Source organism: Pteronotus mesoamericanus, unplaced genomic scaffold (assembly GCF_021234165.1).
Source record: "Pteronotus mesoamericanus isolate MK-2021 breed Mesoamerican mustached bat unplaced genomic scaffold, CSHL_Meso_final scaffold_651, whole genome shotgun sequence".
NCBI lineage: Eukaryota > Metazoa > Chordata > Mammalia > Chiroptera > Mormoopidae > Pteronotus > Pteronotus mesoamericanus.
In genome coordinates, this window is record NW_026555325.1 from 7,412,834 (window position 1) to 7,439,495 (window position 26,662).

Below are 26,662 nucleotides of genomic sequence, written 5' to 3' on the forward strand. Positions count from 1 at the left end.
GTGAATAAGCCCTGAAGAATAAGGATGAAGTTTACAGTTTAAGAATGACCCTTCGGGAGAACAGAACTTTCCTTAAAACCCTGATCATTGATTTTGATGGAAGGAACGAAATCTATTTTTTGAAAAAACTTAACTAATTCAACAGATACTTATTTAGCTTCATTTACAGGCAAGTCTTTGATGGGCATAAACTCAGTCTCTGCTGCTCATAGGCTTATGTTGTAAGCAAGATGACAACCATGGAAATTAATGGACAACTCTGAATTGGTACAGATAGTTATCCTTGCAACACGTTTCCCGCCCCGCCGCCCCGCCCCCACCCCCACCCCCGCCCCCGCCGCGCCGCTTTTCAAAAAAGAATGTAAGCTCACCTCCTTCTTTCTGTTCCCTCCACAGATGGCCCCACAGTGGATTTTGCTTTCACCGCTCCACCCATGACTTGCTATCTCACAATTTCTTTATATTTTTAGGGGCTCTTGTTAATATCACAAAGAGTATTCTCAACATCATATCCCTGGCATTTAGCTTTGTACCTAGCGCAAAGAATATGGTGAATACTTTTAAAAAATGAAGGTAACAGATTAAAAAAACAAAGCCTTACCTAATATAAGAAATTGGAGTATAGCCTAGAACCTCAAGCAAGTTCTTTAAAAGCAACTATGTTAAACAATAGTTTTCAAGATAATATTTTGATGGAATGGTTTTTAACGCTGTTATCAAAAGATTTTAGAAGAAACAATATGAAACTAAAGACTTCTTATGTAGATCTTCGTCTCTATTTCTATTTTTATATCCATAGTCAGTAATTAAAGGAGTATGATTCGCCTATGAACAATGACACAGACTTCACCCTCAGGCTCATATCCTGGGTATTCAAACTTAGCAGATCCTCCAAAGTTCCTGTAGAAAGGAATATAAAGAAATAAAAAGTACAAGTTTTTAGACACTCTGACTAGATTTAATGTTTTGCACTTCAAACTTAATAAAGTGGGGCTGTTGTACTTACTCCTATGATTACTGTAGAGATAGGACTGATAAAACAAAATGTATTTTCTTTTCAATATTTAATTACTTATATTAAAGTAAGTGCATAAGTTTAATCCCCCTCTCTCAGAGCCAAAAGAGCAGTATCGTTAGTCTGGTTAATTTAAAAACAAAAATAATATGTCATTTATTGTCTTATGTGTTTTGGTACACTGGCTTTCTACATGCATTTAAAAAAATATTTTGGTAATCTTGTGAGGAAAGGCAATTTTATGCCTCCATTTGAAATGTGTGATATTGAGCCTTTGTATAGATTAGTTGAATTGTGAAGGGTTATATGGCAAACAAATGGTATACACATATATGATTGAATCAAATGCTATTACCAAACCAAAAGTGGGATTTGGCTGCCCATCACCACCAAAAAGAAAACTCGAGGGCCAGAGGCATGTGAGAAAATAAAGAGGTTTGTTTTTGGGGTTTTTTTTAATAGCTACTTTACAATCTGGGAGAATGGTGGACTCTTGTCTCAAAGCCCATCTTCTCCACAAAACCCAGACAAAACCCAGCTGTCTTCAGGAAGACCAAAACAAAAAGACAGTATGCAGAGTTCCTGTTCCCATTTAAAGTACTGTCATTTAGAACCCAAGGTGGCTGCAAAGCAGTCACCCAGGTAGCTTAGCTTGTCCCCAGCTCTTGTCTGGCTTCAAGTTCCCTCCTGTTTCCACTCGTAGGGCCAGTGCCATCGTTGGTCATGTGGCTTCTAGGGCTGCAAGATACTGCCAATGCACGAGCCAGTATGTTCACCAAATGGTCAAGGGAGCAATTTTTTTTGTTGTTCCTGGGCTTATATCAGCTCAGGTGTGGAAGAAGGCAGGTGCTTTCTCAGGCTTTGGGTAGGCCCACCTCCCAACCAATCCTTTGTTTTCCCTGGCTAGACTGATGGTCCTTTTTGGTCCAGCTCGTCCCCTGCCACCACTTTAACTTCTATTGTGTGCATGCTTGCCATCTTCTATTCCCACTCCCAGTCCGGTACCAGAAGCAGGTAGGAGGGCTTTTGCCCCTCTTATTCAGTTATCTTGCCAGCCTGGTGCATGCTGAGCATAAGAAATTCCTCCTGCTGCCATCTTGCGCAGTGGAGCAAGGAGCATGCCTTCAGTTACCCAGGCAATGTGGCCCCCCTGCAGGACCTGGCAGGACCTGGCACTGCCTCCCTATAGTTCTGGGTGGTTAGCCATCTTCCCCTGCGACTCCTCCGGTTCCCTGCCCTCCGCGCACTCCCCGCAGTCTGGACAGCCTATCTCTGTGTATCAATACTGCTTTCCCTGGTGTGTTGTGGGAGCTCAATAAGGTATAGGTATACAAAAGTGATTCAATTATTCAGGCCCACTTTCTGTCTTTGGTCTTAATTCTGAAACCCTTTGCTATTGTTTTTTTATAACTAAAAAGACAGTCCTCAAAAGACCCAAGCTTGAAAATAAACAGGAAGAGAGAATGGAGGTAGAACAATAGATAGCCCACAGGCTTAAAGGAATAATTTATTTTTATGAAGTTCCTAGGCTACTTTCAACATGATCTTGAAACTTTAACTTCTATTTCCTTGATTGTCCTATGACCTGTCTAGACTTATGAGCTAGGAATTGCTAAAACACTCACACTGGGAAATAGAGTATATGCTGGATCCTAATTTAAACTTTTGACTGTAATGTTTGTCCATTAAATGTCAAACTCTTACTTCAACATGGAAACGAAGCATACATTTGACAGTGGGGTACTGCCTCAAAAATCCAGTTTCCCTTATCTGCAGAGTTGAGAAAGAACTTCTCTCCAGCCCTTAGTTTATAAAATCCCAAAGGAAGCAAGGAATGCAAGCTTTGGAATCCAGCCCCTGGACAAACTTTTTGGTGCAGCTAACACATCAATGAGGATACCTTACTTATAAAAGATGCAGTGCCCAGGCTGTACAGTTGGAGGAGCAAGGAAGTGTTTACTGCAGTCTAAAGAGCAGAGCTGCTTAAGAAAAATTGTGTAAGCAGACTACTTGTGTATGAAACAGAAAACGAAAGAAATGTTTTACTGACACATTCATCTGTGATTGGAAATTTACAGTCACTCTAGAGAGAGTGGGAGGAACTAAAGTTAGCTCACAAATTCCCTGCAGGGTGGAGTTAGAGCAGGTAGATTTGGAGCAGAACTAGTAGACTTCTCAGCCCGAGATCTGGTGTATAAATCTGCCAGGAACTCTTGAGAAATTTTTTTTTTCTCTTTTTAACAGGAGACCAGGAACTGTGAGCTCCATTGGAATCCTAGCTGGTAAGCACTGAGACACTGATATATACATTCTGTAGACAAATACATATTCAATGATTTTTCCAAAGAGATAGTCTCTCTACTAGTATCCTTGTCATAATGCTTTAGAGGTTTCTTCTGCCAAGTTTTTCTTCTTCTTTTTTTTCCTCTAAATTTTATTCACAAAAGTAGTAAAATCTCCTAATAATTATTCCTTTAAATTTTCAGAGATCATTTCTATAGTTTGTAAAACTTTGTGTCAAATGGAGAAATCTTTACCAATGCAGTGAAAAAGAATTCATGTCAATAGTTCACTGAATTTATCTACAAAAAGATAAATAATTTTGAGTAATTAAAGTTAATCCTGTAGTTACTGGAGTTTAAATGGTAAAATTAGGTAAAAATTCAGATCATTAATTAAGCTTTAAGTCCTTTGTTTTCTGGTAACTCTTTGGTTGTCTTACAGTGCTATTAGTCATGAAATATTTATTTAGAGGAGTGAATATGTGTATTTCTTAAATGGGGTTACTTCCATTTTGATTTTATGAAATATTGGGCTGACCAAAAAGTTTGTTTGTTTTTTCCTGTAAGATGGCTCTAGTAGCATTTTGTTGTCTTTAAATTCATTTGGAAAAATTTTGTTAAATTGTATCATGACAGCTGTCATATCAACATACATTAAAAAAATCAAAATTGTGAATTTTTATGCAGCCATTTTAATATTGAAAATGGAAAAAATAAGCAACATTTTTGCCATATTATGCTTTATTATTTCATGAAAGATAAAAATGCAACTGAAATGCAAAAATAAAAAATAAAAAAAAGATTTGTTCAGTGTATGAAGTGGATGGAGCGGGTGCTGTGACTGATAGAAAGTGTCAAAAGTGGTTTGTGAAGTTTCGTGCTGAAGATTTCTCACTGGACAATGCTCCATGGTTGGGTAGACCAGTTGAAGTCGACAGCAATCAAATCAAGACATTAACTGAGAACAATTCAATGTTCTACCATGTGAGAGAGAGCTGACATACTCAAAATATCCAGATCAATAAAGTTATTGGTGAAAATTAAAAATGTGTCTTTTATTTTATGGGAAAAACTAAACTGTCATTTTGGCCAACCTAATATATGCCTAAGAATAGGAAGCTTTTTTACATAGCTAAAAATTTTTTTGTTTGTTTTCTTTTCTTCTTTTCCTTTAAAAAGGGTGGGGTGTTATTTAGGTAGTAAATTGGAATAAATGCATTGATCTTATTAACATGAAGATCAGCAGGTAATTAATATATCCCTAGATTTGAAAAATGCAGCTGTGACAGAACAATGTCACTCATTTCTCAAACAATGATAAGGTTAAAGACTGTTGTTTTATGCACATATAGTTAATAACATTTGCTTTCCCTCGTTCTCAATAAAAAGGTAGACGCTTCCTTTGTAATTTAATTTACTAGGTTCTATAAACTTTGAGCTCATGTGCACAATTTGTTCATTTTAGGCATGATACATGAAACTGTGTAAAGATTTACCACTGGGTACTCATAGTCATTTATTTAACTATTTAAATTTTGATTTTAAATGGGTGACTAGGAGATCCTGATTTCCATGATTTTATAAAAGCAATCAATTTTTATTATTATAAAAAATTTAGCTATGAAGTTTTAGCTGTATAAATAAAATTGTGATGCAAATACAATTTAAAAAATTTCAAAAGCTAAGTTGAGGATACAATGGCAATTATCACCCCAAGGTATTAATATTGAAATATATTATGAGAATATCTTCTGTCGCTTTTCTTCACTAATTTCACTTGATCTTAATCATAATGCTCTGAAGAAAGTAATGTTTCACTTACTTTTATGTAACATTGCAATACAAAAAGTTTAGATGGCTTGCACAAGACCATATGTGTATACACCCACCTTCTTCATAAAATTAGCACTAAATATGTCAAATACAAGATCTGGAGTATTGTTTAACTTGAGATAAGGTCTGGAGTGTTGTTTAACTTGAGTTGATTTCAAAATAATAGCATGTCCAATTACTTGCAAAAGGGAAACCTAAAAAGCATAAAATTATGGCTTACAATGCTTTGCTGGTGAGTGGAAGGCAGGATTAAGAAGCAGTTTTTATAAATTAATAACGTGCTTCTTTGGAGTGAGGGCACTATGGTCTCATGGGCACTAAACAAGAAGGGTTGAACAAAAAGAGTAAATGGATTCATAGCCTGCAGTGCTTTGCAGACTGAATAGAGGGCCAAAACAAGTAATAAAAAGAATGAGGTGAAGAAATAGTTTATATTTATATATATATAAAAGGCAAGTAAAAATAAAATGAGAGGGTCCCGTCTCAGGCCAGGAATTTTGCTCTGCCCATTCCACCCACGTGACATGCCACAGCAGCACTGCTGACTCAGCTCCTCATGTAGTCCCCAGCAGTGACATTTATTATCTTTCTCTTTGTTTTTTCCTGCTCTGTTTATTCCAGAATTTAGTTCCTAAATATGGGAGATAATACTGATCCCTCAGAATTACTATAAGGATTGAATAAGAAACAAATATAAAGAAGCTAATGAATGAATATGTGTATTTTTAATTAAGGAAAGTTGAATTTTATTGGAATGTGATGGTAACAAAATTACCTGTATATTAATGCCGGTAACCCAATTTAGAGTTTAGACTTAACCCCAGTGAAGCCTCAAAATGGTTCTATAGACTGGTTCTATGTCTAAGATTCTGACATCCTGGCTAACACTGTTTGACCCACCATGGAGATCCCCAGAGACTCCACCTCACCCAATGTACGGGCCCAACCAAGCTGCTTTTCCATCTGAATTGGCTGGCTTTGGCTCCTGTTTCACAACTTCCTAAATCTTCTCCAACAAGCAACAGCTGTCCTAAGTGAGCCCCAGGCCCGCCCAGGACTATCGTCCCAGATTCGCAGCTTGGCATTACTTGGAAATCTCCAAGCCCAGCATAAATAACTATCTCCGTTTGCTTTATGTCCCAGGCAAAACACTGGGGTGGGGGGTGGGGGGTGTTGAACTTGGCCTGGACCTCTCAGGAAACCTCATGAAGAGAACAAATAATTTAGTATGATGAGATATTAAAAGAACTATCAAGATCAATGCTGAAGTCATTAACTTTTGTAAAGAAGCATGGATTGTAACAATCAAGAGCCATCACGGGTATCAAAACTTATATATATTCAGATGAAGCTCAGTATCCTTATCTGGGAATGTAAAGGATGGCTCATTAGTGGAAACCATTGGCAAACGAGAAAGGAAGAAGTCAGGTAAGCAGAAGAGCTTAGCTTAGAGGACAGGAAGAATGTCTATTTTACAGGCATTGTGTAAACTTATACACGCAGTTCTTTATTTCCTAACACCGTGTGTGTTGGGGTAAGAGGAAGGGGAGTGGGGAGAGGAAAGACATTTAAATTGCAATTCTAGAGTCTTATCTATGTTAGTTTTAGTTTATCCTTAGGCATTTTAGATCTTAAGTACAGTCTATGAGTTGAAAATATCAAACATATTGTGGGGGGAAGAAAAACCAAAAATCAGAAAGCCCGATACTAATTAACCAGCTCTGCTCTCGCCTCTGTCGATTGCTAACCGCCGCCAGCCGCGATAAGCCCTCAGGCGAAGGGCTGACCGGTCCAATCTACTTCCGCATTCCGATCCTTTTCCCGCCCGATGCCGAGGCTTACAAACCCCGCCCCAACCCCAGGTCGGGGCTCAGAATTTGGAGACCGCCTCCTCCGAGCGCGCGCGCGGGAATGAAGGCTTACTCCGTTCCCTGAATCGCGTCTGAGTCTGATTGCCCGCAACAATATAACTTGTGATCCAATTTTCCCCTGAGCTACAGACTTACATATTCAAGATCCAGCTTGCTACCTGAATATTCAGTATTTATTTCAAACTTAACATGTCCTAAACAGAGCTCTGATTTTCCTTCTTAAAATGTTTTTTCGATAAGTATTTCTTTAGGTATTTCTCCCAAAGCTAAAAGTTATCCCCTTGCTTAACTTTACCAGAGATTATCTAAACTTTTTCTCCAAAATACATTATAAATCCAGATGTTTTCCTCTACCTTTCCCCTCCCCACATTTCATCTACCTTCATTTTCCTTTTAACTGTTAAAATAGGCTTAATTTGCCTCTTTTTTTTAAAACTAATAAATCAACAGAGAGCAGAAAAAGTGATTTTTATTTAATGTAAAATTACTTCATCACATTTTTCTACTGAAGATACTCGATAATTATTTCCCATTAAACTTAGAAAAATACACAAAGTCTTTCTGGGTTTCAAAGTGCTTCATGACTAACTCGTGCTTCTCTCTTACATCATAGTCTCCTACGCCTCCTGCTGAGTTCATTACTTGGACAGGTCAAGTCCATCTCCACCTTAGAAACTTTGTACTGGTTGTTATCCTCCTCCAGGTCCAGCTCTTCCCCATAATATAATTCAGAAATGACCATACATCCCTGGCCCATAGAGAAGCACTTGAGCTCCCATTGTAGTTATTCAGTACCTCAAACACTCTCTATCCCCTCACTCTGCTGTTTACTCGCAGATCTTGAAACCATCTGAAATTGCATAATTTAATTATTTTTTCATCCTTCTCTTAAAAAGTAAATTCCACAAGAGTTACTACTTATACGCTATCTTACACATTGCGGTTCCATCGGTGCATGGTGCAACGTGGTAGGTGCTCAATAAATGTTTATTGAAAGAGGAAATGAATGGAAAAATGTAGGAGTGAATCCAGCAAAAGTTTACATATGCAAATCAAGCTGGCCTGAGGAAAACAACTTTTTTCTCTAACAGTATTCTTACTCAATTTCAAAAAATTAAAACTTTGAGAAATATAAAAAAATGTATAACACTTGGGTGAAGTTTAAAATATGTATTTAAATCTCCATTGGTATTCATCCCTTTCGGGAAAAAAATTTATTTACAAAAAGGCAGGGAATATTCAATAACAATTAAATGGAGTAGAATGTGGTTTCAAGAAACACTGCAAGGACCTGCTTTGTTCTAAGATACAGCAGTGAAAGAGAAGTTTCTCATTGTCAGCTGGAAGTAGATCTCTGCTCTTCAGATGCCAAAAAATACTAATATTATTTTAAGTGAATTTACCTTTTTTATCAACATTGTTTTCATTCACAGCAAAGAATTTGTTAGGGTTCTGTTGTATTTACTTCCATACTACTGTGACCTAAGAATCACTGGGGTTGAGTTAGTGGAGGCAAGATAGGGAGAAGGACAAGCTAGGTGGTGCACTGTTTTTCTACACTTTCACAGAAGTATCTTTAACTGTAACCTTCTAGGAAGGCATCTAGAGGAACATGTGAAGTTATATATGTTTGACAGTCACTAATTTTCCAGGAAGTAAAACTAGCATTCATTGAGAGCACTATTACCTAATTTAATTCTTTCAGCATCCTTAAGTGACTATTATTTCCTTTATTTTGTACATGAGAAAAACTCAGGCATGGAGTTTAGTACTATTTGGATAACTGTACTATTTCTGAGGTTGAAAAGATGAGAATCTTAGTTAAAACAAAGGGTGTTTTACCTACAGGGTTAATTTTCTGCAGAAAAGCAAATGATGGTGGCTTTATTATTATTATTCATTTTTAGAGAACAACGTGCAATGGAGCCTTTACCTTTTGAAATGCCAGTGGACACAGTGCAACGCGTGGCGTCTGAACTTAGATGTCATCCTACAGATGAGAGGGTTGCTCTCCATCTTGATGAGAAAGATAAGCTGAGGCACTTCAGGGAGTATTTTTGTATTCCCAAAATGCAGGATCTACCTCCAAGTAAGAATACTAGAAAGGGTTTTATTTTTTAAATCAATTTATTAATTTATTTTTGTTACTGCAAGTGTTTTCCATAAATCTTTGAAAATCATTATTCTGTTACAAATAGAGCCATTGAAATTGTCTGAAAAACAGCAGATTCCTGGTGCTACCAAATCAACCTGTCAGCCTTCCTTAGCCTTGGGTTCTCTATGTGTCCTCTCCTCCTCTGAACAAAATACTTAAAGGGTGCTTATATTATCATCTACTTATCTGAACAATAGAGTGGTTGGTTGAAAAATCATAAGCCCTTGCTGGGTAGCTCAGTTGGTTAGAGCATCATCTTCATAGGCCAAGGTTGTGCATTGGGTCCCACTCAGGCCACACAAAAGAATCAACCAATGACTTCATACATAGGTAGGACAACAAATCAATGTTTCTCTCTTTCTCACTCTTACTCTCAAAATCAATAAATAAAATATATACAGTGTCTGGCAGAAGTAAAGCCTGCTTGAGTGTGGTTGGTAGAGTAATAATATAGGTGTAATAATTTATAGTTTTAATTTGAACATTTCACATAAAATGTCACATGGTATGCTTGAGCATGATATTGTTGTTATAGAATTACATGCTTATGATTTTGTAATAAAAAGGGGGTATTATTTGTGCCAGACTTTATATATAGGTAGATGAATTTACTTGTTCTCTATGTACTTTGAGCTCAAAACAATTCCTTGGCAATATATTAGTATTAGAATATCTCTGATTTTTGTGACACCTAAGTTTATGATAGCATGTTATTTGCCTTAGAGAAAAATATAATTTTTGGACTTAGTATATTATGAGGACTTTTATGTGAATAACCATTTTCTTTTTTGTGCTGTGAGTAAAGATGGCATGTATAAGACTTGCAAAAAATAAAACAATCAGTGGCTAAAAAATGAATAATGCATTTTAAAAAACAATAATACAGTAAGTAAGCTGGGTCTCTTCTTGGTTAGGGAGATGTTCTGTTTAAAAATAACTAGGTAACTCAGGTATACAAATTAATTTTTCATATTTGTCCTTGCTTCAATTTACTTCAATGAAAAAGGCTACCAATTTGAATGAAATAGATCTACCAAAATTGGTTTTGCATTACACTTTATAATAGAGTCTAATTTCACTTTTTCTTCAGGTTAAGTGAGGCAGGTACAATTTTGGATATTCATAATCCAAGAGAATCTGCTAGAATGATTTTAGGGTGAGATTGATTCACTTAACTGTCTTCACTGACTTCTGTGTTATTATGTCACACTGTATGGCACCTGGTAGAATTATGGAAGGGTGAAAGAAGAGAAAGCTGTATGTCCAATTTAAAGTTGCTTGATATCAGTTGAGAAATGTATTGATAAAAATGACACCTATATGAGGCCAGACAAAATAGGGTTGTAAGTGAAGTGTTCTTAGATCACAAAAGAAAAACTTTCTGCATCTTTCTAGAATCTAGAATGAAAGAGCATTTTGATTTGAATCTTCAGGAATGAAAAGATTTGATAATGGCTGAAAATGAGGAAGTTAAATCTAAAGACATTCTTTCAGTGATGGGAAGGACATGCAGCACACAATGTGGAAGTCCTCAGAAATAACCATGACCCAACTGAGACAAGTCATCTCTAATGACCTTGTCCATTGCGCTGTGAGCTGCCTGGGAGATCTGAGGTGCTCCTATGTGCAGTATGGGAGCAGAACTCTGGAGTGCTACAGAGCTTTAGGTCACCTTCTCGGCATGCAACAAGAACTATAAATTGGGAATCAGTGCTCTAGAACTTTATGACATTTGTTGAAAGTTGTAATTTCCTCACAGTTTACTAAAATGTATTTTATTCATTTTCATTATCATTTTCAGTGATAAGGAAAACAGATACAAAAAAGAAAAATAAATAAATAAAAATAGTAAAAGAACCTTTCCAGTAATGGCAGATGGTGGCATTACAGAGAAAAGGAAAAACATGGCAGGAGCACTGAGGAGAGAAAGAGGCCAGTGGTCCATTGTGCCTTTGTGCTGGGCTGGGCTGTCCTGGGGAACGATGCTAAATAACCACCACATCTAGAGACACATTTATGAGCGATGACTACTTCCTGGACACTAGCGGTGTTGTATTAAGGAGTTGGTGTTTTTATTTTCCTTTTTTAAGACAAATGTATATAAAAATTCAAGATTTGAAATAGAATCCAACCCTGAATTTCCAGGAACAAAAAGTTGTTGAAATGAAGGGGTACACAGAAAGTTCAAATGGTATTTTGAATTTGTTGCTTTTTCTCTTACTAAACCTAACACTCTAACTAAAATAATTTTCATTCTCATGTTGAGTCACTTCTGTTCAACAAATATTTTTTAGCTACATTTTCATATTTCTCCCCATGCTTTGAAACTCTTTTCTAACCTATCTCTCTTACTCCTAGCTCAATGAATTCACAGCATAAACAATAAGTCATACTGATTGTCTTGGGAGCCACTGTGGTCTGAGATTGCTGTGAATTTCTGGCTCTAACTCTATAGTTGGGTGAATTTTGAGAAGCAAGTAACCTTTCAAAGCCATAGTTCTTCCACATGTAAAAGACAAATGCTGCTGAGAAATGTTTAAGTTCTTACAGAGTGTGAAAGTGAGATTAAAACAAACAGAATGTATGTTTGGCCTTTTTAAAATTTTTTTCATTGTTGTTCAATTACAGTTGTCCCCAATTTTCCCCCATTACTCTCCCCTGCCTTACTCACCCCCCGCCTCCCACATTCAATCTTCCCCCCTCCCATTGTCTTTGTCCATTGGTCCTTTATACATGTTCCTTGATTATTGCAGACTTTTAACTTTAATAGGAATTATTAATACCAGGTCAATGCAGGACACTTCTACTAATCTTGAGAGAAAATAATCAAAACCCAGGTAAAGATAGCATTGTACATATAAATATGTCATTATACTAAATACTTTACTCTAGTATCCTGATAATAGGTATTACATTTGTTTTCATCAGATCTTCAATAGAAAATAACTCAGGAAATTACAATTTTGGGTAAATTATGGCTTTTTCTTAAAGAAATGTGAAGAGAAAGAAGGTGAATTGATTCAATGAAGAATTTAATTTCTCCAGATCCTGCCCCTGCTTCCGTGCCTCACGCAATGCTAGGGGAAGCAGAACCTCCCCTAAAGACAGGTGGGTCCTCTAATCCTCGTGCTTCCTATGACTGAGTCTGCCTGGCCGCCACAGGGCCCTGCCCAAAAGGCTAGTTACTACCTTGAAGCAAGAAGAAGCTTTTAAAAGGAAAGGGGAAATAGTAGAGACTGTGAGAAAGATTTCTGAGTTTGGAAAAAAGCTCTACATATTGTTGAACAGCTTTTAGAAGAAAATATTACAGACAAATTCTTAAGGGAGCATGGGAAGTTTTCACACCTGCTCCTAGAGTGATGTCATCGATGAATGTACTATTATCAAGCTCTGTCACAAGAAGCTAGGAATTGTACCAACGTAGAAATACAAAATTTCTACTAAAACCAATAAAATTTATGCTATTACTGAAAGAAAGTGCTTTTCAGCAGTTTTTGTTATAAAACATCTAAGTTTTTTGAAGCACAAATTCCTAAAACTCTAGTGTGGGTTGGAAAAGAAGAAAGGCTGCTACATGGAGCACAATGTGGCCATTCTGGAGAAGTACAGTTATTCAGGAGGGCCATTAAAACATCAGATATTGACAGTCCTGGCTGTTTTGAGAAGCCGTATGAATCTATTTCTTCTAGCACTCTTAGTGGTAGTAGCAGTGATAATGAGCAAAACTTTTTTCCTCCATTTTCCCAGAAAAAAGACCAAATGCAACAGATATAAGGCAAGAGCTGTGAAAAAAAATAATTATGAAAAAGAAAGCTGGTCAAAAAGCTCACTTCAAGCAAGAAGAAAAAGAACAGACAGTAATAGATGTTACTGAGCAGTTAGGCAATTGCAGATTAGATAGTCAGGAGAAAGCTGCTGCTTAAGAACTTCTTCACAAAAAAATAGATTACTTCAAATAGTCCTTTGAGAGAAAAAATTAGAAACTTCAGAAATAACTCTAGTAGGCATAAGTAAGAAAAGTGCTGAGCATTGTAAGAGGAAATTTGCCAGATCAAACGAAGTTTCTAGATAGGCTTCTAGTTCAGTGCACATGTGTCCTGAAGTTGCAAACGCAAACTCGCTTCAAGTTCTGAAGGAGATTTCCAGTGGAAGACAGAAGAAACTTTAAAGTTTTTATATGGCCAGAATTATGTTTCTGTGTGTCTGAAACCCTCTTTATCCCCTCTGGTTAAAGAACTTGATGAAGATAGCCCTACCTGGTGTGGCTCAGTGTGTTGAGCACCAGCCTGCAAAACAAAGTGTCACTGGTTCGATTCCCAGTGTAGGGCACTTGCGTTGCAGGCCAGGTCCCCAGCAAGGGGTGAGGGAAGTGTAACCACACATTGATGTTTCTCTCCCTCTCTTCTCCTCTCTAAAAATAAACAAAATATTTTTTTTAAAAAGAACTTGATGAAGATGGCATAAACTCTGACCCAGATAGTCATTCTTGCAAGGCAAGAATCTCAGAAGAGCTTGGGTGAATCTTTGCTTTTCGGGTCTCAGAGACAGTCATTTAACCACTGTCATGTTATGAGAACTTACAAAAAGAACCTGAAACATTAAACCTAAGGATCAGAGAGTTTTATAGAGAATAATGCATTTTAAATCAACAAATCACAAGAAAACAACAAATCACAAGACTCAGAAGCATGTGACCTTTCCACTGATCGATTCAAGTTCTTACAACCCAATTAGAAAACACATCATACTTCAAAAGTTGAGTAAAGTATTGCCTGGATTTTTGGGGCCTCTTCAGATTGCATTAGGAGATATTTACACACAACTTAAAAATCTTGTCTGAACTTTAGATTAACAAATAGAAGTATTATACACAAATCTGCAAAATGAGCCTTAATTGCTATGGTATTGCTGTCATTACTCACCTCAATTCTTTGCATTTGGAAGTATTCTCAGGAAAATATGGTGTTTATATACTTTATGGCCATCCTGCTGGAATAATTAAATTTGAAGAATGAAGACCTTGAAGTTTTAACCATCATATTTAAAACCAGCTGTTTACCAGAGTGGTATAATCCATAAAGAATGAAGAGGAAATGAACTTCTATACACCATTTCTGGAATTCTAGCTACAATAATGGTGTAGGGGTGACTAATAACTAGCTTTGTTCTGAGAAACACTTTTACCTTCTTAGATTTCAACTCCCTGCCTCCTAGGCCCTAACTGTACAGTGACTTCCCCACACAGAGGAGAACCAACAATTTTTCCAACAAGGATAACCAAGTCCTTGCCTCCCTGGCTATAAAACAAAGTACTTTTATTTGAAAATAAAAGTTAAAGTCTTAAATTAAAATTTAAATGAATATTTAAGGAAATAATTTAAATAATTTGTTATTCAAAAAGTACAGTTTTGAATGACAAAAATTTACTTCATTAACCCCAAAGTTCTTATAAATTAGGTATTGTAAAGTGTGTGGTTTCCTGACCAGCTACCTGAGGATCACCAGTTAATGCACTAGAACTTGTAAGTTCTTGGGTCACACCCCTGAATTACGAAACCAGAGATTCTGAAGGGAGTCTGTGCTAGATCACTTAGGATGGTGTCGTGGAGTTGGATCAATTACTTCTTATTCTCACTCTAGGCACTTATTATTCTCTGAGGGTTCATCCTTTCAACACATTTTTTTTAGGCACTACTCTGTTCAGGGAACTATTTTCAGAACAGTTTATTGTGCACTAAAGAACAAGGTTGTCACATGCCTGAACTTTTATTGTGATAGGAGGAAACATAATAAACACACAAAAAACAGGGAGTGAAATATTCTCTACTCTCAGGTAGTGCTCTAAGTGTTATGAAGGCAGCTGGGAGGGAAGTGTTATTTTACTCAGGGAAGTCTGAGAAGGAAACACTGAAGAGATGGCATCTGAGCAGAGGGAGCCCCAGAAAAAGGTGAAGATGAGCCTGGTGCCTATTCAAGTTTGTACTGCACAAGAGCACCAGACTCAAGGAGAGTTGGTGTTGGAATTTCCTTTTTATTTTTTGGTCAAGATAAGAATACATTACCAATACTTCCTCTCTTTCAAAAAGCTTCCAAAAACAACCCTGGCTGGTATGGCTCAGTTGGTTAGAGCATCAACCTATAATCAAAAGGTTGCTATTTTGATTCCTGGTTGGGTCATACACCTGGGTTTCCAGTTCAATCTCTGGTTGGGGAGACTATGAGAGGCAACCAATCCATATTTTTTTCTTGCATCATAATCTCTCTCTCTCTCTCTCTCCCTCCCTCCCTCCCTCCCTCCAAGCAAAGCGTCATCACATTTTTTCCAAGAAGTATGAGAGCCTTTCTTTTTAAGGGAGCCCTTACTGTGGACTTATCTAAAAACAAAGTTTCCCCAGAATGACCATTACAATTTCAAATTATCCACAAGATCCCTTATTTTTTCAGAAAAGAACAAGACCCTGGACAAGAACTAAATGGAACCTGTCTTGCTTTGAATTCCCTAAAACATCTTAACTACATTTTCCAACAGCTATTTCAAATACCAAGAATCATATGTTTTACTTTAAAAAAAAAAAAAGGCAAGATAAATGAATTACCATAAAGCTTTAACATAGAAACAGAAACAGAACAGAACAAAAATAGAAATTAAGTGTGTATAATAAAGCTGCAGAACTCAGAATGTAAAGAAAGCAAAGCTCACACAACAGAGACTTCCCCAACAGTCTGTGGTCAGTTAGAAAGCAGCAAGTGAGTCTAAAGGGCTCTGTGGGTACCAGCACCTGGTTTTTTCACTGCCCTCAGGGTTGCTGGAGTTTGTTTTCTTTGGATCCCACTTCAGACCCTATGAATTTGAAAGGTTCAGGGACAGCCAAAGTAAAACCAATGAATCACTGAGGTAGTCATTAGTAACAGTTCTGTGCACGCAGGAAAAAGACAGTTTGCACACCAGAAGCACTCAAAACAAAACTTTGAATCAGGATCAGGGGTATATTGTTACAAAGCAATTTATAAAAGCATTGACTGTATATATTTCACAATGATTAATAATAAGCTAAATTAAAATGACTAAACAGATTTGACCTGTTCAAGAAAACGTGAAGGCTGGTTTCTGTTTGATTTGATTTTTAAAAGGATGTTTGTGTCCAGCTTTGGCAACTATGAATAATTGGATACAAACAATCATGTATGGGATTTGTGTGAATATAAAGTTGTTAAAAAACGTATTTTGTGCATGTGAAAGGTAAGATAGTAAATATTTTACTTTTGGCAGGCTACACATTCACTTACCCATCTTTTTTTCCCTCCTTCTTCCACTTAAAAATGTAAATAAAAGAAAGAAAGAAAAAGAAAGGAAGGAAGGAAAGAAGGAAGGAAGGAAGGAAGGAAGGAAGGAAGGAAGGAAGGAAGGAAGGAAGGAAGGAAGGAAGGAGGGAGGGAGAGAGGGAGGGAGGGATGGAGGGAGAGAGGGAGGGAGGGATGGAGGGAGAGAGGGAGAGAAGGAAGAAAGAAAGAGAGAGAAAGAAAGAAAGAAAGAAAGAAAGAAAGAAAGAAAGAAAGAAAGAAAGAAAGAAAGAAAGAAAGAAAGAAAGAAAGAAAGGAAGGAAGGAAGGAAGGAAGAAAATAAGAAAGAAAAAATAATAGTTCTTACTTTGCAGGCTATATAGAAACAATCCATGGGCTAGAGCTGGCACACCAACCATAATTTGTCAACCCCTGGTCTAAAATGCTATAAGTTGATTGTGGGATCATAATGCAAATGTACTTCTACTTTCCTTTTTCCTTTTTTTAATATAAAGGATAAACTTTTTTTATTTTTCAGTTCAACTTGACATTTGATATTATTTTATACTTGTTTCAGGTGTACAGCATAGTAGTAATTTAATATAATTTATGAAATGATCACCCTGAGACATCTAGTACCCACCTGGCACTGTGCATAGCTATTAAAATATTATTGACCATATTCCTTATGATGTACTTTACAGTCCCATGACTATTTTGCTGCTTCTTTTATTTTTTATTTTTAAATCATGTTTATTCTATTACAGTTGTCTCAATTTTTCCCCCTTTTTCCTGCTACACCCATCCCACCCGATCCCCCTCCCCTGCAGTCAGTTCCCACTCTGTTGTCCATGTCCATGGGTCATTCATACATTTTCTTTGTTTAGTCCCTTCTCCTTCTTTCCACCATTGTCCTCCTTCCCTATCCCTTCTGGTCACTTTCAGTCTGCTCCATGTTTCCATTCCTCTGGTTTATTTTGTTCATTAGTTTATTTTGTTGAATAGATTACACTTATAGGTGAGATCATATGGTATTTGTTTCACCAATTGGCTTATTTCACTTAACATAATATTCTCCACTTCCATCCATGTTGTCACAAAAGGTAGGAATTTCTCTGTTTCTTTGTTTGTTTGTTTGTTTCTTTCTTTCTTCTTGTTATTCTTTTTTTAATGCAGATTGATTTTATTTAGCTTTTTAAATGTCAAGGTCTATTATAAAATATTTAAAAAATTAAATCCATTATAGAGTCTCATCGATGAAAACAACATGACACCAGCAGAGAATTAGTCAAATAGATCAATGAAATAAAATGAGCATTCTAGAAAGAAATGTATATATCTGTTTAACAATGTAATATATGATTAAATTGATATTTCAAACCAATGGGGAAAATAAGGCTTATTCAACAAATAAGGTGCATGGACCACTATTACCTGATATAAAACAAATGTAAAGTTCTATTTCATACATTGTACAAAAAATATTCAGGTGAGTTACACATCAATATGTAAAACTCCTCTCCTAAGGAGTTTAGGAGAAAATACAAACTAATATTTTTCATACTCTGAAGTAACATATTCAAACCCGGAAGCTATAAAGTAAAATATTGACAATATGACTATATTAAACATTTAAGAATATACTGTAACATATTAATAAAAAAGTTAAAGGACAAGTAATAGCAAAGTATTTGCAGCACATGTAAAAAAAGGTTAATTGTCTTTTTTTTTATTTTTTAGGGAAAAATTCTACAAACCTTTAATAAAAAAATGTAAAGAATACCAAAAAGTCTTTTAAAGCTTTTTAAAAATAATAGAAATAAGCAAGAAATATACAAAAACAGGTTTAGTTTCAACAAATAGTAAAGGAACAAAATAGCACATCATTGTCACAATCAGATAAATAAGTATTAAAAATATTGGTAATATCAAGTATTGGCAACACTGAAAGGAACTGGGGATTCATAGACTCTTTTTTTTCATCTTCTTAAAGCAGTCCCTTTAGCATATTTTGCAGTGCTGGTTTGGTGGAGGTGTATTCTTTTAGCCTTCTTTGGTCTGAGAAACTGCTTATTTCACCTTCCATTTGAATTGAGAGCCTTGCTGGGTAGAGCAGCCTTGGTTCCAGGCCTTTGCTTTTCATGACTTGGAATATTTCTTGCCATTTCCTTCTGGCTTGCAGTGTTTCTGTTGAGAAGTCACCTGCTAGCCATATTGGGGCTCCCTTATATGTTACTACCTCTTTCTCCCTTGCTTGCTTTAGGATTCTCTGTTTGTCTTTGATATTTGCCATTTGAATGATGATGTGTCTTGGAGTGAGCCTCATTGGGTTCCTCTTGAATGGGACCCTCTGTGCTTCCAGGACTTGTGGGACATTTTTTCTCCTCCAATTACGGAAGTTTTCCATCATTACTTTTTCAAACAGTTTCTCTATCCCTTCCTCCTTCTTCTGGTATCCCTATTATATGGATATTACTATGTTTCAGGTTCTGCCACATTTCCCTCAACACCTCTCCATTCTTTTTTAATCTTTTTTCATTTTCTTGCTCTTTCTGGGAGCTTTTTATCTACCTTATCCTCCAGCTCGCTGATTTGATCTTCTGCTTCATCTAGACTACTATTGATTCCTTCTACTGTGTTCTTCAATTCAGAAGTTGCATTATTCATTTCCTCTTGTCTCTTATTGATAGTTTCTATGTCCTTTTTCATGCTGATTTAGTTTGCAGTAAGTTCCTCGTAATTTCCCTGAAGTTTTTTGTAAGTCTCTCTGAGCCCACTGAGCTCATTGGACTTCCTTAAAACTGTTGTTTTGAACTCAGTCTCTGATCATTCCCTTGCCTCTATTTCATTTAGTTCTCTTTCTGGGGATTCCTCCTTTCCCTTCAGTTGGAGGGTGTCTTTGTCTTCCCATTATTTGTGAGACTCTTCTTTTTTGCTTCTGCTTCTTAAATTGATCTGTCTTGATTTCTTGATTTGTGGAGTGACCTTCAATGGGAGGAAACCACTGTTTTTTCTTTCTGGATCTGTCTCTGATGCTGTCAGATGTTGACTCTGTCTGACCTTAGGCAGTCTGTTCGAGACTTCCAGGAATCTATTGTCTGTGGCTCTTTCCTTCAGCTGTTAATCTAGTCACTCTGCACTCAGCAGACAGGCTTAGATCCCACAGGACAGGGCAGAGTCCCTCCTGGGGGCAGGGTTATTGGGTCTTCTGATGCTGTTGCTGCTCAGGGGAGTGTTCTGCCTGAGCAAGATGGCAGCTGCTGTATGGGAGGTCCTTGCCAGCTTATTCCGTCAGTTTTTTTCCAAAGCCTCCTTCCCTAGTATCTCCTCAGGTGTCTCTAGCCCACTCTGTGGCCTCCTTTGCTGGAGACCAGGGTAAGTGGCCACAAATAAAAATTTATGCTTTGGCCCTTTAAACGCCTCTTTGGGTTTCCAGTTGCCTATCTCTGGCAGAGAGCAATCCTGCAGCTTTTCGCAGCTGGCTGTTTTCTGTATACTTTTTGGGCTCTGGTGCTGTAGGCTGGAGATCCCCACTATGGTTTAGACCCCACTCTTCTCAGGGGGATCCATATGGCCATTTCAATATCCTTCTGGTGTTACCACTTGGGGGTGCCCTGCCCACCTTCTTGAGTCTCTACTGCATTTCTTACACGTTAGGTTGTGCTAAAGCTGATTCTTTTGTCTGTCTGAGGTTATAAGGCTCCTCTCTCATTATTGTTCAGTTGTTTGTCCCAGTGATTTCTCCATAATTTAGTTGTAATTCCAGGTTGGTCCTGGGAGCAGGTCAGTGTGACTTCCACTCACTCCTCTACCCTCTTAATTCTCTGCAAATGTACTTTTACCTTTATAAGGAACTGTCAAACTGTTTTCCAGAATAGCTGTTCCATTTTGCATTGCTATCAGCAATGTGTGAGTTATCTGTTCTTTCCTGTTGTTATTAGCAGTTGGTATTGACATATTATTGTTCTTTTTTTAGTCTTTCTAATGTGTGTAGTACTGTCTTATTTTGGTATTTATATGCATTTCCCTAATAGCTAATGAAGTTAAGAATTAATTGTTTTATGAGCTTGTGTGTCATCTATATATTTCCTTGAAATATGTCTGCTCAAATCTTTTAACCATTTTTAAATTGGGTTGTTTTTCTTAGTGTTGATTTTTAAGAGTTCTTTATATATTCAGTACACAGACCATTTGTTGAATAAGTGGTATGAAAATATGTTCTCCAAGTCTGTAGCTTATTTTTCAATTCTCATAATAATGTCTTTCACAGAACAAAGGTTTTTAAGTTTGAGGATGCCTAATATACTGATTTTTTTCTTTTATGGATTGTACTTTTGATGCCATGTCAAAGAACTCCTCATCCAAACTTAAGTGCCAAAGACTTCTTTGGCCCATGTTTTGTTTGGAAGTATGCTGATTTATTTCCACGTGTTTGGATATTTTTCAATTTTCTTTTTATTACTGATCTCTAGTTTAATTCTTTATGCTCACAGAACATTCACTGAATGGTTTCAATTTTTTAAATTTGCTCACCTTTTTTTTCTTTTTGACCTAGTATATTGCTCTATTTTGTTGAACTCTTCATGTGCATTTAAAATAATGTTTACTCTGTTGTTCGCTGGAGTATTCAATAAATATCAGTTATACTCATTTGCTTAATGGTGTTTTTCAGTTCTATATCCTTACTGATTTTCTATTTACTTATTATATTAATTATTGAGAGAAGGGCATTGAAGTCTTCAACAATACCTCTGCAGGTTTTTCTATTTTTCCTTTTACAGTTCTTTCAATTTTTGCTTTGTATGTGTCAGGACTCTGTTGTTAGAAACATTCATATTTGGGATTGTTATATCTTTTTGTTGAATTGACATATTTATTATCTTGTAATGCCTTACTTTATCTTCAGTGATTTGCTTTCTATGCAGCCTACTTTTTCTGATATTAATACAATGATCATGCTCCATTTTGGTCAGTGTTTCCATGGCATGTCTTTTTCTATCCTTTTATTTAATTCCTACCTATATGATTACAATTAAAGTGTAGACAGGATGCTTATAGACAGAATTTAGTTGGGTCATTTTTAATTTATCCTGGAAATCACTGTCTTTTAATTGTTGCATTTAAACTATTTAAGTTTAATGTGAATATTGATATGTTTTGACTTAAGTCTGCCACTTCATTATTTGTTTTCTGCTTGTCAGAGTTTTTTATTTTTCTTTTCCCCACTTTGATGCCTTTTCTTTGATCATATTTGTTTTCTTTTAATAATATTAAGTTACATATAGAGTTTTGAATTATATTTCTTTGTATAGTTTTTTTCTTGTTTTAATGGCGGCTTTAGAAATTTTAATATATGTAATATATAGTTTTCATAATATGTAATATATTAATTAATAATTATTAATATATTAAATATCAACCTTTTTAATCACCTTAAGTATTATTGTATTACTTTAAATAGGTTATAAAAACCTTACTATTAATAATTATATAGTTGGTTCTTTAGATCTCTCTTTATGTTGTAGTTGTCATATACATTACATCTACAAACACTGAAACCCAATCAGATAATGTTTATATTTTCTTCCAAAATTTAAAACTGCTTATTGTACATATTTTAAAATATTAAAGAAGAGAAAAATAGTCTGTTACACTTACCTGGATATTTGCTATTTCTGTTGCTCTCTCTTCATTCCTAAAGTGCAAATTCTTCTTTATTATTATGTCTTTTTATCCTAAAGAATCTCCTTCAGCATTTCTTGTAGACAGGTTTACTGGCTACAATTTTCCTGATTTTTCTTTATCTGAGAATGTTTGTATTATGCCCTCATTCCTGATGAATATGTTTGCTGTAGAATTCTGTACTGACAATTTTTTTTTCAGAACTTCCTTAAAATTGTTATTTCATTGCTTTCTAGTCCCTGTGATATTTGATGAAAAATGTGTAGTTGTTAGAGTTGTTGGTCCCTTATTGGTCATTACTATTTTTCTCTGGTGGCTTTAAGAAATTCTTTTTTTTAATTATCAACTGTTTGATTACATGTTTGGCATGAATTTATTTGAATTTATCCTAAGTTCACTGAGATTTTAGAATGTGTAAGTTTAAGTCTTTTGAGGAATTTGAGGAGTTTTCAACAATTATTTCTTAAAATTCTACTGTACCCTACTCTTTTCTCCTCTCTTTCTGGTATTCAAATTATATAAACGTTATACCTTTTGATACTGGCCTATATGTCATGTTCATTTTCTTATAATCTCTTTTTTTCTTTGATGTAATGGTTGTACCATTTCTATTGATAGTCTTTAAGTTCATTTACTCTTTTCTCTGTCATCTCCATTCCATTCTTGAGTTCTTCAATGTATGAAACATGTATAATGAAAGTGGTAAGATCTGACCTCATTGGTTTGCTTCTGGACATAATTTGTCTACTGATAAAATGTTGACCTAGTTTTTCAAAATATTATGGTATCAGAGATAAATGGACATAAACATCAATCCCATTTAATCAGTATCCCAAATTGCTAAATTCAAATCAATATTGCCAACAACAACAACAACCAAAACCCAATCACATTAGTATCACAAGTATATAGATTTTAACAATTTTACAATTAGACAGTTTTTATCCAACAAATTCATATTAGCTGCTTATAATCTTGGTATTATCAAGGCTCCAAATAATCAAAATACTAAAGAAAAAAACAAGCTGGAATCTTCACACTTTATATTACTAACTGTAATAGAATCAGCAATAATTTCATGTTCCCCAATATACAAAAACATTGTTTATCTTTAAGGGGGGCATCGTCTTTTCCTTTCTTGTTTCTTTTATTTTTTTTCTCATTAAATTTGAGAACAGAATACTTAGTTTTTAAAAAATTAGCTTAGATTTCTCAAATGAGCAGTCATAACATATTGGAGTTTTATCCTAAGATTTCTCATCAAAAGAGCTCTGCAATAATGCACCTATATCTACATATCACATGTTCTTTTAAAAGGGTTTCTTCTTTTCACATATATATATATATAGAGAGGAAAATATGTCTCAAATATCAATTCTTTCAAAACAAAGAAACAAATATATTTCTTGTAGGGGTTAACTTCTACAGAGATATTTTCTTTTTTTTCCCTCTACATTTTCAAGCAAAAAATATCATTAAAATCTAGAAATCACAGCAACCGATCACAGGACAATGTTTAACAAAGTAACTTGGGCAATCATAATCCTAGGCCTTGACTCAGTTTTGCTTCTTTATATCAAGTTATATCTTGGGCTTTTGACATACATAACAGGTAGAAAGAGAAATCCCTACATTAACAAAAGAATTCAACTCAAACTAAACTATATTTTAAGAAAAAAAATTTACTTTAAAAAATTAATCAAACTATTTTAGCAAACTAGTCCTTTAGTCTAATAAAAATATATAACTAATAACATTCCAAAAATAAACATTAATTATGGGGAATGGATTAAATTTCTGCAATTTTGATAAGAAATATTTATACTTATTTCACACACTGAGAGGCCTATTTAATGTTGGCTTGTATGTATACATTAACCCCATGGCATACATATAAAGTTACACATTGGCACTTGATAGATAAAAATCATTAATATTTGAATTACTTTTAATAACATTTTTATTTAAAAAATATTCTTTGCATAGATAAGTCAGTTTAAATATTTTTAGAACTTACCTTTTCAAACCATTCACTTACTTCTAGATTTTCTCCTTAATTTATAAAAAGAAAAATATTTTTGAGTTATTTCATAGCTCTTGTAATAATCTGCATAACTGAAGCTGGTTCCTGGGTTAGATTTAGAACATATAAATAAACTAAAAGAGTAAGCAAGTAAAGTTTAGAATGATGGACATTTTTAATGTACTTAAAATATTACTCAGAAGCAATCAAGTGAATTTCCAGACTCTTGAGCTCTATAGCAATCATATTGCAACCTTTTTCAAGAGGTGAGACTTCCAGCCAAATGATTCTAAGACTTTTGACTTAAGACCTAACTGAGATGAGTCTTGTTTGTATAAAGCTGACACTCTTGAGTTTTTAGAGTTCTTAGACCAGATGAAGTCAAGTGACCCTTTCAGGAGGGTGTTATAGGTTGAACTGTGTTCTGTAAATTTTGTATGTTGAAGTCCTAACCCCTGCTACCACATAATGTGACCTTCATAGAGTTAAAATGAGGTCATTATGGTGGGCTCTAATCCAATGTGACTTATAAAGAGGGAAGATTTGGAGACAGACAGGGATACATGCAGGGAGAACATCTGTGATCATGAAGACAACCATTTACAAGTAGAGAAACCCAGGATAGAGCTTCCCCTCATGGCCCTCAGAAAGAACAAATCCAAAACCTTGATTTTGGACTTCTGGCTTCCAGAACAGTGATGTAATAAATTTCTATTGTTTAAGTGCTCAGTTTGCAGAGCTTTGTTATAGAATCCCTAGCAAACCAGCACAGGTGGCCTATAACAGAAAACAGTATTCCCAGAATAAGGAGGATTTACGGAAGATAGAGACTTGACTGACAGAGAAAATTTATGGACTGTTTCGGCATGCCTAATCTGTACTAGAATTTGGAGAGTGACCATAGGACAAGGGACAGCAAACATTTTTTTTTTTCAAAACTAAGGGAAAAAGTAAAAGTAGAAAGACCATGTAGGAGGAACTTTTTGAGTGATGAAGAAAGTTTGGATTATAGCTGCAGAGATGTAGAGGTGAACTGGAAACTTTTAAGACAGACTTTAGCTAATCATATACAATCAAATCAACACCCCTAGATGAAAGGAAAGTAGATTGGTTTCCAAGCAAGTCACAATAAGAAACTACTGTATACTCAGGCTCTGCAGGTTCTACTTACTATTCCTGAGAGCTACAGCTATTTGCACATGCTCACGGACTCAAGCCACCAAACAAAAAACTATTACCAGGGAAGTTCCCACAGAGTATGCTTGTAGATGACACAGATTTTTGCTGTGTTTTTATATTTAAATGAGAGAGTATCTCAGAACAAGTGAAAAAAACCCCACAAAAACAAGTGTAGCCAGCTCTGATCAATTGTGATTAAAGTACAACAGCATTAAACAAGTAACACCCCTGCAAAGCATTTTCTAGCTAATCTTGCTTTCCTTTGCATAATAGGCACCTTCAGTTGAAGGCACTAACTTGACCAAAGTGCCCACTCAATCCTTCCTAGTCAGTTTGCAACATTATTTCCAAAGGACTTAAATCAGAAGCCAGGAAATTAGAACACAAAAAAGGTAAAAGAAAACTGTGAAGTCAGAACATCATGACTCTCTTTACCCATCTATCCTCCCTTGCCTCACCCTGTATTAGCTCTTCATGGTTGGAACTTGACTGCAAAGTACCACACATGCTCGGTATAACTGCTGAGTGAAAATCCAGCTGACCTCCACAATTTCATCCTCCGTAATGTGGTCCCACAACATTCATCAACTTCTTTTCTCAGCATACTAGTGCGGGATTACCCATTACCTCACATAAAGCCTTCCTGAAACCTTTCTATGCCACTTTACTGTTCTGAGCAACAAGCTCCATTTCGCTGGCCGTGTTAATGTTATACAACATTATGTGATTTACCAGAAAACTAGCTTCACAGAATACTGTTGCTTTCTTTCTGCTTTTATTCTTCCTCTGCTTTCAGGCAATATTCATCTGATGTTTCGCCCTCCCATGGAAGGGCGGGGCTGGCAAAGAGAGGTCTAACAAGGTAAAAAAGGCAAAGACAAAAAACTGGGTGCCAGTCCCAGCTATCTCTATTCTTTTATCTAAAAAGTGCAAATAAAACACATGCCAGGTCTCCTTCAACAATGTTCTGAAGTCTTATCCAAATGAGAAAAGCCTGCAAACTGCCAAGTGACACACAAAGATCCCCGTAAAGATGCATTCAAAGCTTAGCTCAAAACCAACATGACCAAAACAAACGAAAGAAACAACATAACAGATTGTGACCAGCACCCTGAAGTCACGCAATAAACAAGTCAAATAAGACGTATTTTCCTCCAATAATGAAATGAATAGAAGCAGCATAGTGACCAGGTCCCATGGTGTCCCTGGCAGGTAACTCCCCATCTCGGTACAATAAGGCTTTGACAATGAAGGAGTCTAATAGTGCTACTTTGAGGGACATGCAACCAGCGAGGCCAAACTGCCATTACCTGCAGTGTCATAAAAACGGCACCAGAAAAG

The 26,662-nt window shown here is 35.9% G+C and overlaps 1 protein-coding gene and 1 pseudogene across 2 annotated transcripts in view; both read left to right on the forward strand.

Moving 5' to 3' along the window:
• The window catches only part of KYNU (kynureninase), a 166,869-nt gene that overhangs the window by 57,482 nt on the left and 82,725 nt on the right, over nucleotides 1-26,662 (forward strand). For both annotated transcript variants that reach the window (XM_054562756.1, XM_054562757.1), the window contains 2 exons: nucleotides 3,260-3,297; nucleotides 8,909-9,090. In XM_054562756.1, coding sequence (XP_054418731.1) covers nucleotides 8,922-9,090 — 169 coding nt within the window. In that variant the 5' untranslated portion in view covers nucleotides 3,260-3,297; nucleotides 8,909-8,921. The remainder of the gene's footprint in view (nucleotides 1-3,259; nucleotides 3,298-8,908; nucleotides 9,091-26,662) is intronic.
• On the forward strand, nucleotides 10,700-14,235 carry LOC129061748 (putative RNA polymerase II subunit B1 CTD phosphatase RPAP2; annotated as a pseudogene).